Genomic DNA, 14916 nt, shown 5'->3' with positions numbered 1-14916 from the left:
GAACCTCACCAATGTGCCCAGCCCAACCACCAGAGGGCCCCCGGCGCCACTGAAACAAAAGAAGAGAATTAGACTCCAGTTGGGCCGCAAGAAAATGAACAAAACTGAGCAAAAACAGTTTGTAAAACTCCGTACAAAATAACAGCAGCAGGTTTAGCCTGAAAAACAACAAAATGTTAAAAAGGCTCATCTGTATTACAACTTTCTGCCGCCCCCAGACCAACAGTGCAGAGCAGGACTAATGAGAATAAATTAGATTAACTTATAATTTAAACCATATATCAAGAGCCTCTTTCTTACCTCGCAGTCAACCCAAGGCCCAGCAGCAGACAGAGTGACAGCAGAGGGCCACACTGGAACAGGTGACTTAAATAGTCCCTATCTAGGAGGGCGGGGTCAAGGGTGGAGCCCACAGTAGAACTTTAAAGGACAGAAAGGGAAAGCAGACAATCCCACTACATTTATTTATGTATTTATTTACAATAACTTTTCAAACATAACTCTGCCTGATTGTGATTCTGTTTTGTTTCAGGTCATTGTTTGTTACAGTAAATCAAACAGACGACGACAGAAGAGGAACATAAAGAACAAAACAAAAAGATCTGATTCCCGGAAACTCTCTCCCTGTTCCTGGTCCCTTTCAGAATCATGAACATAATGGATGTGTCTGTTGCAGCTGCAGCCTCCTCCTCCTCCTTCCCTCCACATCCTCAAGCTCGTCCATACCAGAAAAAAATCACTGTTAAATCTTTCCCCAAGTTCTGTCTTTTTGGTCCCTCCTCTCAGACGTTACACAAAAAATGACAGTGTATCTTTAAGTGTCGTTATGTTTTTTATTTATTTATTTTTTTATTACAGTTAAATCATTTATTATAATCAGTACATCTGTATTTTATCAGCGGGGGTAAAAATCCCTCATCGAACACAGGAAAAACCCAAAACAATCCGGTTGGTTCCTGCTCGTCACGTGGTTCACGCGCTACGTGAATTTCAAAATAAAAGTCTAAAGACAAATTAATTCACATTTCTTTAACCTTTTAACATACGTCTGCATGAAATAAAATATTTTACACTTTTTAAATTCATTGTAACCATATCACATATTTATTGACTTTTTATCAAAAGCATTTATTTCTGTTTTTATCACAAAGCTTTTACTTTGAAAATCGCTATGTTAACCTGGGTTACATATGCAGATACACTGTTCTGTTTGGTCCAGGGACGCACACGACCTAATTTGATCTCAAGGGGACAAGAAAACTCACAACATAAACACCTGAAAATAGCAATAAATCCAAATTTTTGTGCACAAAAACAGGTGTAATACAAAATCTGTTCATTTCAAGACTGTTCTTTTACAAAATACATCATGAACAACCTGAGACTTCGGTGCAATTTCAACACAATGTCTCAGTTTTAACATTCATGTGTGTGCAGTACAGCTGATCACAGGGATTGTGCAAAAAACACTTTATTTTTTTTGTGTATGTTGAGATTAAAATGATATCAACTCCATTCTGCACACGTGTCCACACCTCCTCTGTGCAGCGCAGAAAAGGCAAACGAAAAACGCTCCAAACACCTCCACTTTGCGTTTCCATTGACCGTCCAAATTCTTACATACTGCCGCGTCTTCAGGCTCAGCAACAACTCGTTTATCTTCCGTCTTCTCGATTTTCTGTTCAAGTGGCGTTTAAGATTATACTTCTTCAGCACTGCAGTTTCCCCAAAAGGAATTAGCCCGTTATTCTTGAAAAATCACCACTTTTTCTCTTTTTTGACAGACATTTTGCTGATGAGGTTGTTACGGTCGATCACAGAAGAGCCCTTTAACTGCGTTCACAAAAGCCGAGTCTTCATTTGTGCCGCTCTGGTCGAAGGCGGCTACAAAGGCGCTGGACACGCTACTAAGCTAACGCCGCGTCACAGCAAAATTTCAAAGCCGAGGGTTGTATCAAATCTCCAGGCGGGACGGATCTCTGACAGCCCTGGCATAGACGGTTTATATAAACGGACGTAGCTAACCTGCGAGCCGTCACGTTCCAAACAGGAAGTGATCACGGCTGCGCGGGAACTCTATTAACTCCGGCTCCAGTGAATCGCTTTACGTTAGAAAACCGTCGCTCCTCTCTCTGTACCTGCTGCTGTCAGACTCGTCGTTTTGGTCTTAAATGTTCGTATTAACCCTCTCGACGAGATCCTGGGGTTTTTATTTTGCTTTTGTGTCCGTAACTCAAGATATGACACGTTAATGAGAAAGAAATCAGGCGCCTTCTTTCCCAGAGGTTTCCCGCTAGCGTTAGCAACAGGTTTGATTGACAGCGTTGCTAAGCGCCCGCTCCCCGCCAAACAAGTGGTGTGAGCAAGAAGGAGCGTTAACTTCAATATTTTAAGTGGTTTTAGGGTCGGGGCTCAAGATTGGCTCTTTGGTTTTGCTCAAACACTCAAACTTTTGGCCCAGTTGACAGAATTGATTTTAGTTTTTTAGCACTAGTTTGTTTGAGTTTATTGGTTTATTTTAACAGCGGGCACGTACAAACACATTAATCTCATAAAAGAAGAGATGCTTTACGCCAGATTTAGCTAAAGCTTGTTTCCATCTGCAGGTTCAATGATTAAAATCCATCATATCAATCAAACCATTCTCCCATTTATTCATTCTCCCTCTTCATTTATACTCCACTAGCACTGACGCCTGATTGGCTGCAGGTGCTGAGGTTTAGAGAGCGACGATTCAGATCAGAGAGAGTCCCTTTAGAGTTAGACCGACTGGATTTCAGCGTCGAAACTGGCAACACAAAAGAGACTCATGTGAGGCTCGTTCTGCTTTCTGCCTGGATCATAAACTTGAGAACCAAAACACCAAATTATAACATAAATGACTTTTTCGCCATGTCCAAAGTTTTCATAATCTATCACCAGCCCAAAAACTCTATGGCGGTTTCTTTAATCATGAAATAATGCAAGTTTTTTTTTTTTTTGTGGCTGTTGGGCGTGGATTTACCGGGGTTTTAGTCGAGTCAAAGGCTGTAGCGCTTGTGAACGCTGTGTCCACTTCAAATTCTGGTTTTACAAATGTTGTTGATCTGCTTTGGGATCTGGACGTAGCTGGACTCGGGCTGTTTGGATTCACTGAACTGCGGCGGGACTGCGGTTTTGGTGCGGACGTGGCATCGGGCGTGGTCCATGATCTCGTTACAGACGCAGGTCGGGTCGGAGACGTCGTCGCTGAGTGTGAAAAGGCAGACGCCGTTTTGGATTCCAGTTGAGGTTTTGCTGATACTGAAAAAGCGTTTGGCGAGTTTGTTCCAGATGTTGTGGCTTTCACCCCAAATTTTGATGCTGTTAAATCAGTTGAAAATTGATTTGACGATCTTAATCCTGGTGTTTTTAGCGTTGTAGAGGGACTTGTTGGTGATTTTGGAGTTGCAGATGCTGTAGCCGTCATTAGCGTTCTGTCTACAGATGAAGCTGGTGAAAAAGGATTTGACGAGTTTGTGAGTTTTGTTGAAGTAGAGGTGTTTGGTGAACCTGTTCCAGATGTTGAAAATGTAGTTTGTGAATTCGTGGCGAGTGATTTTGATGGCTTGAAATCTACTGGAAACTGCTTTGCTGATTTCAGTCCAGATGTTGAAGAGCTCGTTGTTGTGGTCGCAAATTCTGAATCGAAATTTGTTGAAAAAGGATCTGCTGAGTTTGTGAGTTTTGCTGAAGTAGAGGCGTTTGGTGAACCTGTTCCAGATGTTGAAAATGTAGTTTGTGAATTCGTGGAGAGTGATTTTGATGGCTTGAAATCTACTGAAAACAGATTTGCTGATTTCGATCCAGTTGTTGTTGAAGAGCTAATTGTTGTGGTCGCAAATTTTAAGTATTCTGAATCGGCTGAAAACTGATTAGATGACTTCAACCCGGATGTCGACGCAGCTGAAGATTTAAAATGTGACTGTGCAGTTGTAGATGTTGTCACTTTTGATTTTTCAGCTGATGAAAACTGATTTGAAATCTGCGAGGAAGCTGAAACCGCACTTGGCGTATTGGTTCCGGACGTTGCTGGCTTAGCGTCCATAAATAACGCAGACGCTTGTGAAATACCGAGCGCTTTTTGGGATTTCGCGTCGGATGTGGTGGTCGGCATTGGTGGCCTTGACAAATCAGTTGTAACTTTCTCGGATGATTTGAAACCGGGCGTCGATGCGGTGGTTGAAAACACATTCGTTAAAGTCGCAGGGACAAACGTGGACTGTGAAACCGGGGATGTTAACGTCGTTGAGCATGTATTTCTAGAATTAGTCGTAGAAGACCCTGTACTCGTAGCCGTCATCAGGGGCGGCGTTACCTGTACGTTTGTTCTCTGTGTGACGTTCGTTGATAAAACTGTAGTAACTGATTTTGCTGCGAGTCCAGATGTTGTTTCAGATGTTGCGGTGAAGGAAACTCGTGGGGTTGCCAGATAAAACGGTGGAACTATAGAATATTTAAGAAGTTCATTGGCTGTAGACGCTGCGGTGGCGAGTTGAGCGGCAGATGGCAAGATATTCGTAGGTCCCTTTTGACTGATCTGCATTTTATCCACGTACTCGGATGCAGCAGTGATGTTTGTGGTACTTTTCCTATGATAAAACAAAACAGTAGTTATAAAGATAGTTGGCAGTAGTTGATATTATAACAGCTATATGTCGATTTAAAAGGTCCTATATTATGCAAAATGGACTCGCGTGAGCTTGTTCTAATGCTGTTACCGCAAAAAAAACTCAAAAACAGACCTGGGGTTGTGTTTTGTTTCGTTCGCACATGTTTGAAAAAAAAAAAGCACTGTCTTTTTAAAGAAATTGTACTTTTCTAGCAGCGTACTTTTTCTCCTGCTTCTGTAATATTTTTTTATGAAGTAACAGTGCTCTTACTTGAGTAAACGTTTTGGTTACTGTTCCTGTGGTGAGTGCAAAGCTTTAAGTTGATGATATGAAATGATTTGAACATTTGTTTTTTCTTGCAGCGCTTCAGATATAATTTAGTTTGTCTCATTTTAGTGTTTGTTTGTGTTTGTCTCATTTCTATGACTTGAAATAGATACAAACTAAGTAGCATTTCATTCTTCTCTATTTATTTATTGCATCCATGGACTGTTTATATAAATGGACATAGCTAACCTGCTAGCTGCCACGTTCTAAATAGGAAGTGATCATGTGCGACTCTGGCTCCAGTTCACTTTCTATTGAAAAACTGTCGCTCCTCTCTCTGTATCTGCTGCTGTCAGACTCATTTTGGTCTTAAATGTTCGTATTAACCCTCTACATGATCCTGTTGTTTTTATTTCACTATTGTGTCTGTAAATCAAGATATGAACATTAATAACAGACAAATCAGGCGGCATCTTTCCCCGAGGTCACTCCTGTTACCGTTAGCAACAGGTTTGATTGACAGCGTTGCTAAGCTCCCGCTCCCGCTCCCCGTTAAACCAGTGTTGCGCAGACGGGAAGAGGCGTTACTTTCAACATTCTCTCTCCGGACTGGCTCTTTGGTTGCTATGACACTCGCAGTTAGAATTCCTAATATGCAAATCAGCTCCAAATTCGCCGCTATAACTGCATTTAGAGCTGAACGCTGTAGGTGACGTCGCACTCACTCAGTCCACTTCTTTACACAGTCTATAGATGCAGCTCATGCTTTTAAATATTGTAAAATAAGTAGTTTTTTGGGAATAATTAGTACATCTGACATTTCCTGTGGATGAGCTGTACCTGTGTTTCTTTACTTCAGCTGCAGAGACAAACCGCGGTCGCCTTCTCACCGCCCTCTTTGTATCGAGGATCACGTTTCTTTCAGTCATATCTAAGAAAAACGAAAGAAACAATTTAATACTTCTACATTTATAAAAATATTTAAACTTTTGTCCATATGTGTACTACGTTTTTACCTTGGAAACTGAGTTCATGCAACTGCGAATCTGCAACAAACCTCACCACTTCCTTGTTGTTTTTCAAATACTCGTCTTCGAGGTATTTACTGGTGATGCCGATTAACTCACGCTCGTTTGGCTGTAAAAATGTATAAATAAATTAAATAAATCACATCGTTTCACACACACACGCAAAAAAAACTATAGAAAAAAGTGCCCATTTATAATTTTAGTCAACTAAACAACTAAAAGTTTTCAACCCGATTATTTTTCAATAAATCTCCGCTTCTAAATACTCCTCATATGTAGTAGATACTTACAGAATACTGGTACCACTTCCCGTTTTCGTCCTGCCAGTACCAGAGCCAGTGAGTGGTGTAGCTATAGTTCGGTTTCACTACGGAGCTGACAGTTGATAATCGTCTTACTTTGTTTTGTCCGCTCTTCATTCGATCAAAATGCACAGAAAGGCAAGTGGTGCTGTTCATATAAAACAAAAAAGTAAATTATAATTATTCAACTTCGCTAGTTCAGATTTAAAAGGTCCTACGCTATGCAAAATGGACTATTATAATGCTGTTACCTCCTCAAAAACAGACCTGGAGTTGCTCAAAATACTCCGTTCCACCTTGTGACGTCACAAAGAAGTATTTTTCAAGTTAACAGCTCCTTTTACCTTTAGTTCAGTAGAGACTGACAATAATTCCAGGGCTGAAATGATCCAAATGATTCTAGAAATGAAGGTATTTGGAGTTTAAAAACACAGCGGAGCATTTCCTGTATCACCACATGATGACATCACAAAGTGGAACAGAGTGTTTTCAGTTTGAGAGAAAAGCTCAGCCTAAATCTGCAGGGTTTGTGTGTTAAACATGTGAGAATGAAACAAAAAAAACCACAACTCCAGGTCTGTGTGTGTGACGAGGAAACGACATTAGAACATCGATCAGAAAATAGCGTTCTTCTTATAAAGTGTCTCGGCCCAGTACAGCTGTGTACTTTCTGCATTTACTTAGAAAGCACTTATGGGCCGATAATCAGGAAGTGCACTATTAGCGTGTTAGTTGTTGTAGCTTTACCGTCATCGCAAAACACACCAATAAACCATAGACTGTTTATATAAATGGACATAGCTAACCTGCTAGCTACTGCGTTCCAAAAAGGAAGTGATCATGTGCTTCGTTTCCGGCTCCAATTCACTTTCTATTGCAAATCTGTCACCCGTCTCTCTGTACCTGCTGCTGTCAGACTCGTCATTTTGGTCTTAAATGTTCGTATTAACCCTCTACATGATCCTGGGGTTTTTATTTCACTATTGTGTCTGTAAATCAAGATATGAACATTAATAACAGACAAATCAGGCGCCGTCTTTCCCCGAGGTCGCTCCTGGTAGCGTTAGCTTAATTGACAGCGCCCTCTATCTTTTTTTGACCGGAGCTGAACGCTGCGGGTAACGTCACACTCACTTAGTCCACTTCTTTACACAGTCTATCATCATGGTGAGTGAGGAAAAACTTTGGCCCACTGCAAACTGTTTAAAATGAACTATTTCTGTTTTTAAGACCAAAAAAAAAAACAGGTACAGCGCCTTTAATACAACTGTAGTACTTTTTCTTGCTTGCATACTTGTAATTAATTGAGTACAGTGTCACGTTAGTTGAAAAAAATACCTGAATGTGTTTTGGGGGTCACAATATTCTCTCTCAATCGTCTCATTTTCATGCATAGGAATCCAAAAGGCGCCCTGTTTAATCTGCCATCTGTACGGCATCATGTCATGAGCTTTGACACAACTGTCTGTGGGTACAAATACACATGAAATCAAATAAAAACACAGGGCTAGCTCTTTGGGTCGACATTTAAAAGTGTACTGTGTAACTTTTCTGAGGGGGGAGGCTGAGCTGTCACCATGGAGATGCTATTGCTTTGCCAAATGTTCCACTTTTTTCCCCCACTGAGACAACGGTTTGTGGGTATAAATGCACGTGAAATCAAACAAAAAAGAAAAAAATAGGGCTAGCTCTTTGGGTCCACTATGTAGCCCTTTAAAGCTGTACTACGTAACATTCCTGAGGGAGGTTAAGTTGTCTCCATAGAGATGCTGTTGCTTTGCTTTTTTTCAAGTAGCAGTAACTAAATTTGGTATAAATCCTCTTTCCTTTTGTAAGATTAATGAATTGGTAGATGGTTCCTGACAAATAAAGAAAGAAATAGATGAATGCCCAAGATGAATGCCATAATGTGGAACTTTCCAGACAAAGTAATAACATCAACATAAAGGTTCCACAGTGCACTTGGAGATGACACCTTCACTCCTCGTTAGGCAGCATCTCATCTCTGCTCTGCTTCTGTTTACTTTCGTTTAGTAATTATTCTCAGTGTTAATGCTGTTTTTGTTTACTTGTATTAACTTTACAAAGCTAACAAACATGCTAATGAACATGCTAACAAACATGCTAATGAACATGCTAACAAACATGCTAATAAACAAAATGGCGGCGTTCACTCACCTCCGTGTTTACACTGTCCTCTGATGAAGAACATGCAGATGGCATCTAAAGAACCAATGAAAATCACACTGAGGTGTAAAGTTTGGCTTCAGTAAACACTTCAGTAAACACACACTCACATGAAATCACACGGACACAGTAACCCCACTCTAACCCCGCTCTAACCCCACCCTAACCCTAAGAACTAAGAACGCGTTGGACGCCTCTAGTTGGACGCCTTTGTATTTGAGGACAAACGCCTTCAACGCTCTGGACGCACATCATCCAGAGCGTCCGTTGCGGTCTCTGCGAGTGTCTCTGCGAGTGTCTCTGCGAGTGTCTCTGCGAGTGTCTCTGCGAGTGTCTCTGCGAGTGTCTCTGCGAGTGTCTCTGCGAGTGTCTCTGCGAGTGTCTTTGGATGTTTTGTTTTCCCTGTGTTTTGTGAACACTGCAGACCAGGTGTGACTTTAGTGTATTATTACATAAACCCATCATCGGAGGCTCTCGGCTCTGCGGCGTGTCAGGGTCCATGATTAGCCTTTATGCTAGCTGTTGCCCCTAGTTTTTGGCTGATGTCTTTCTACTTTTTCAGGATAATGACATTGCTTTGTCACTGGAGCGTAGTCTCTGATTGGTTGACGCCGCGCATCAAACGCATGAAAGTTCAGCTTTTGCAACATCTGGACGCGTGAACAAAGCGTCTGACGCCTGAATGCTCAAGATGCACCACGTCAACGCGCGTCCACCATAGACCATAGACGCCCCGGTGTGAACGCATAACCCTGGTGCAAAGAAAAAGTCCCCACGATAAATACTGACCCCATAAGAATATTGTTCCATCTTTCATATCCTGAACGATAAGTGGATATAGTGATTATTGTGGCAGCCCGATTTGGATGTTCTGTCTTATTTAATTTTTATTTAAAGAAAATAAATGCTGTTTCCAGTCTCTGCTCTGGTTTCGGTTGATGTCGGTTTCCAGCAGATACTTAAAACTATAGTGTCATAACCGGTATCAGGAGTGAAAAAGCTGTGTCAGTGCATCCCTAGTAATTCTTTATCATTCGGCATCATGACTGCACCTACCTCGTGTCCAACCAACACCAACGCCACCTCCATCTTTACTGTGGGCGATCCTTAAACTGCTGCTCGAGTCTGAGTAGCCTTCACACTTTTCTGCAATAGCTTTGGGGTCTCGAGCGCTCCCTGTATTTTTGAGCTCTTCAGCAGCAGCAGATGTCTTTTTCGTTTGTCCATGGCGTCTTCTGCGTTTCCCTCCTCTTGTCCTCCTCCTTTCGGCGACTTGAAGATTACTTTCATCTTGTTTCGTGCTAATCGTGCTGCTCGCATCCGAGTCGTACGCTGCCACATCCACAGGCGTGTCTTCAGTGAGGTCTTGGTCGCTTTTATCAAACTCATTTTCTTGGCTAATGTCGAAACTTGAGTTACTTTTCCCGTTTTCTTTGTCAGCGAGCCGCAGCGCCTCCTTGTTCGCGTACACGGACTTTAAAACCTTGATGAGATGGTCGGGGATGTGTTTTTTCTGCAGTAGTTGGAGCGGTTGTGGAGCAAAGAAGTCGTGCGTTCTGAAGCAGCTGCAGTCGCGGTGCAGGTAACGCTCGCAGACGTGCAGATACTGACAGGCGCCTTGGCAACCAGAGCGATTGTTGTAGTCGTGGCAGATCTGAAGAAGACAAAACTACAGCATATAAATATTGTCACGGCCCTTGTGTCTGTTTTTTTAATCTGTTCTGAATAGCGAAATAAAAACACCAGGATCATGTAGAGCGGGTTAATACATCTTACTGTGAGTGTTTATGTTAATGCAAATATTGTCCACCGCCTCTCCCTCCGCTCCCTTCAGTGACCTCTAATCTCTAACCTACCCCGGCAACGTGCTACACATGAATTTGATTTGCAAATGACGTACAAGAAGAAGATATAAAGCCCTGTATGTGTGTTCTACGCAGTAAATCAACCAAAACACAATATGGGTCTGTGCTGGAGATTTAAAAGTCTAAATATCGGCCCAATCGAATAATGGGCCGATAATGTAATGTGGGTGGTAATGTAATAACGGCCTGATAACATAATAACGGCCCGATAATGTAATATGGGTGATAATGTAATAATGGAACGTTAATGTAATAATGGCTGATAATGTAATAACAGGTTAATAAAGTTAATGTAATAATGGCCGATAATGTAATAACGTTAATAAGTTAATGCAATAATGGGTGATAATGTAATAATGGAATGTTAATGTAATAATGGCTGATAATGTAATAATGGGTAGCTAATGTAATAACGGCCAATAATGTAATAACTGCAGATAATGTAATAAGGGACTGATAATGTAACAACATGTCGAGGCTGATACCGTAATAATGGCCAATAATGTAATGACAGACCAATAATGTAATAATGGCCGATAATGTAATAACAGGTTAATAAAGTTAATGTAATAATGGGTGATAATGTAATAACAGGCCAATAATTTAATAACGGGCTGATAATATAATAACGGCCAATAATGTAATAACGGGCGATAATGCAAAAACGGGCCGATGATGTAATAACAGGACGGCAATGGAATAACGGCCGATAATGTAATAACAGGTCGACAATGTAATAACAGGTCGACAAAGTAATAACAGGTCGACAATGTAATAATGGCCGATAATGTAATAACGGTCGATAATGTAATAACGGTCGATAATGTAATAACATGCCAATAATGTAATAACAGGCCGACACTGTAATAATAATAATGTAATAATGGCTAAATTGGATAATTTCTTGTTTAGAACTGCAGTGGAAATGATGTAGTCCACTTTTAGACCTGGTTCAGCCCTAGATTAGACCTAGAAGAGTCTTGTTATAGACCTGGTTTAAATCTGGCGGTGTTCGAAAAGCCAAATCTTTTCTTTGATGGTACTTGGTGTGAAAAGTTTGAGACACTGAATTATTACATTATCATTACATTTAAAGGGCCCATATTACTCTATTTTCTAATGTTATAATGTTGTTTCCTCATTAAAAACAGACCTGGAGTTATGTTTTGTTTAATTCACACATGTTTAACACATACTCTGCATAATTAGGTTGAGTTCTTCTCTCAAACTGAAAACACTCCTTGTGATAGAACATGGTAATACAGGAAGTGCTCCAAGAAGTTTGTTTTTTTAACTCCATACACTGCCTTCACTAGAATCATTTGGATAATTTCAGCTCTGGAATTGACAAGCTTTACTTAACTACAGGTAAAAAGTATCCGTTAACTTGAAAACTACCACTACATGACATCAGAAGGAAACAGAGAACAGAGCATTTTGAGCTTTTAAGATATAGACAGACTAATAATTAATGAAACAAAACACAACTCCAGCTATATTTTTGAGGAGATAACAACATTATAACATGGCTTAAAACTTGCACGGGTCAATTTAGCATAATATACGACCTTTAAAGATATGAGTAGGTCCTGATTCTGTTCTAAAATAAAATAAAAATGTGCTATAAAATTTCAGTTAAAACTACTTGTTATTAAAGACTTCATAATTCATAATTGTTATTATTAACTGAAGCCAGACTACATCCACTCTAATGCAATGTGGCTGACATCACACCTTAGTACAATAGCTTTACCTGAGGCAGCAGTGTGTTGTTGCTCTGTAGCAGCAGGAGACACAGCTCAGCCCTGCTCATTTCCTCCAGACCAAACTCCCTGCGGACCTCCATGTTGTATTCAGAGCGTAGATCATGGCAGAAAGCGCAGCCCCTGTAACACAAACATCATAGAACATCATCATAAAAATCATAAAAACACACTGAATAAATACAAATACAAATAAAGGCATGCACAAACTTAAAAAATATGCTTAAAGATGAAATAAAAAATATTTAGAGGTATAAAATATATATAACAGCAGCCTCAGAGGTTCGATATTACACAAAAATGACTCTTGTGAGCGTTAAGCCATGTTATAATGTTGTTACTTCATCAAAAACAGACCTGGAGTTGTGTTTTGTTTCATTCAGACGTTTGATTAACACTTTATTATTACTCTGTCTACATCTCCAAAGCCCAAAATGCTCTATTCCACCTTATGATGTCATGAAGTGGTAGTTTTCAAGTTAACAGCTACATTTTACCTATGTATATTTTTAAATACCTAAAAAAATGAATGAGAAATTAAGTTCTGGAGTTTGTTCTGGTCATTGTTCCATAGATAATATTGAATGAAAAATGATGAGCAGGTGAAATTCCTACTTTCCCATTACGTTTTATTATTATAGGTTGGTCTTTTGGAAATTTCAAATGTTTGGCTTTCACTACTGACCTTTGACCCAGCCTGGGAGTATGACGTCATCACGTTGTTAAAAAACTTAAAAACTGTAACGTGGGCCTTTAATGATTCACTTTATGATAAACACATCCACATTTTATTGTCATGTCTAAGTCTAACATCAGGGATAAATAATAAAATGTTTACGTTTTCTATCCTGTCCCAAAACTGTCTGAACACTGTTTGATAAGACGTATTTTTGACTAAACGGTTGACGCTATGACACGTAGGCTCCTTTCAAATAACTTATTAGCCACATATTAGGTCTAAATATCACGTTCACACTTTAATTTCCCTCTGTCTCCTGCAGATTTGTACCTTGTCTGTAGAAATGGACACACTCCGGATAAGAACAGGAGTCTGCACAGGTGCAGTCCCCCGCAGCCCGGACACGCTTCATCCCGGCACAGCCTCACTCTGCTCCGGGCGACAACCTTCCGAGTCCCGCTGACCGAACACACCACGAGTTTATCATTGGACTCAATTATTTCCGCGACATCGCCAATATTACACTCCAGTTCTTCTAGGTCCACAGCTCCCTGACTGCTCAGAATGTGTTTTAGTATCACTGTGTCCATAATCGTGCTGCATTACGGGTCCAGACGGTAAAAGACACGGGCGGACACAGACCGCAGCCCGGGTGGAAGTGGGACACGTCCCTTTCAGCTGAAATGAAACTTAAAGACATAATTGTAACACGAAAGTCATCCACAAGGAGGGGTTATCGTCTAAACACTAAACCAGATCATAACAAGGCGATAATAACAACACGTGTGCATTATATTTTTATATTTTTGAGTGGATTTTTAGACCTGTGCTAGTAATAATCCAGTATAATTCTTTCTATGGAGCTCAACGGTCCCCGCCTGTTTAGCTTCCGGAAGGAAATTAACCACTAATTTGTTTCATGGATCTATTAAAATAAATTTCTTCCTGTATTGTATTTTGTACAGTGTCTTATTTCTTAGTATTTTGCCTTTTCTACAATAAAAAATAAATCAAAATAAAAAAATAAAAAATTCAAAGGCATACGGAAGCTAACCAGCTACATGCTAACCGGCTACGTGCTAACAGCTACATGCTAACCGGCTACGTGCTATCTAATATTCATAACGCGTTGTTTTAAGTTCAAAAATGGCCGTTTAAAAGTCAAGATTCTGCGAAATGTTTTAATAACTTTGCGGTTTATAAAGTTACAGAAACAGATTTTAAATGAAATTATGTGTTACTACTTTATTTAATTTAAAAAAAAATTTTTCATAAAGTCTGAGCAGGCTTCATACCCACAATTACTATTTATTTATGTATTTATTAATTGTTATTTTAATAGATCCATTTATCAAGCTTTTAATAAAGTTTTGATTAAAAAGCTCACTTTACATTCAAATCTAACTAGTAAAACGTACTTTGAGCAGTATTTTTCTGACATACTTTTACTTTATTACTTGTATTACAGTACTTGTACTTGTGAGTATTGTGTACATTTAAGCTATGTAACTGTACTTTCACTTTAGTGTACATTTTCAGTACTCTTAATGCCACTACACATGAGAAAAAATAATCTATACGTATATATGCACAAAATATGTTCCAGTTAATTACAAATAGGTATTTTGATCATAAATGTGTTAATTTCCAGGGACGAAAGATTGATTCACAGCCCTGACAAGTTTACACAATTACAAAAAAATTTAAATTAATATCTTTATTTTAGACATTCAAAATTAAAATTACTAGGAAACAGAACTGATCATGAATTGACCTGTTTAAAAAGTTTATGTTAGTATGAACACGATCGAGTTAACACTACAGGATCTTTCTTCAGTTCTATTTGAATGATCTTAACTTAAACGTCTAAGTAAAACAGGCCTGGTTCAAATAAAAACATGTGATATAATGATTTGACAAGTGCACAAGTCAATCAATACATACAACAAGTTTTATGCTACTGTGGAATATTACAAGCAAAGGAGCCTTTCCATGGAAACAAACAGCACTTGCTCCTTGTGAAAACTAAAAGAAAAATCCAAACAGGCTTATATTTTAAATCTATTTTTGGTCACTGTTGCAGAACATGCAGTCACGGGTTTCAGTAATTAGTTTATAAGACCCTGTGCTGGTCTTTTGAGATAAAATGACCACAAATGTGCAAAGATGAGAGTTTTTGAAGTGTTTACATTTG

General features: G+C 39.6%; 1 protein-coding gene across 2 annotated transcripts; it reads right to left on the bottom strand.

Moving 5' to 3' along the window:
• Positions 1-825: 825 nt before the first annotated feature.
• Positions 826-13407, bottom strand: LOC117379363 (protein mono-ADP-ribosyltransferase PARP12-like). 2 transcript variants are annotated; one of them, XM_033976065.2, is made up of 9 exons: positions 13053-13404; positions 12034-12166; positions 9472-10069; positions 8407-8451; positions 7567-7693; positions 6217-6376; positions 5915-6035; positions 5739-5829; positions 826-4610 (listed from the first exon to the last, which is right to left on the bottom strand). In XM_033976065.2, exons 1-9 carry the CDS (start codon positions 13310-13312, stop codon positions 2951-2953), a joined length of 3195 nt encoding a protein of 1064 aa, XP_033831956.1. In that variant the 5' UTR covers positions 13313-13404; the 3' UTR covers positions 826-2950. The 2 variants fall into 2 exon arrangements, with proteins under 2 accessions (XP_033831956.1, XP_055081586.1); XM_055225611.1 differs by lacking the exons at positions 826-4610; positions 5739-5829; positions 5915-6035; positions 7567-7693 and having other exon boundaries at positions 6267-6376; positions 13053-13407.
• Between the last annotated feature and the right edge of the window lie 1509 nt (positions 13408-14916).

This window comes from Periophthalmus magnuspinnatus, chromosome 12 (genome assembly GCF_009829125.3).
Source record: "Periophthalmus magnuspinnatus isolate fPerMag1 chromosome 12, fPerMag1.2.pri, whole genome shotgun sequence".
NCBI classification, from domain to species: domain Eukaryota; kingdom Metazoa; phylum Chordata; class Actinopteri; order Gobiiformes; family Gobiidae; genus Periophthalmus; species Periophthalmus magnuspinnatus.
This window is presented reverse-complemented; position numbering and strand designations above follow the sequence as displayed.

What these genes read in the sequence shown, in the direction of transcription:
- LOC117379363 (XM_033976065.2), bottom strand. Translation starts at nt 13,312, where the DNA reads ATGGACACAGTGATACTAAAACACATTCTGAGCAGTCAGGGAGCTGTG. An exon ending in ACAACACACTGCTGCCTCAG is followed by an intron (nt 10,070 to 12,033) that starts GTAAAGCTATTG and finishes TGTCTTCTTCAG; the next exon opens with ATCTGCCACGACTACAACAA. An exon ending in TGGTGTTGGTTGGACACGAG is followed by an intron (nt 8,452 to 9,471) that starts GTAGGTGCAGTC and finishes TTGGTTCTTTAG; the next exon opens with ATGCCATCTGCATGTTCTTC.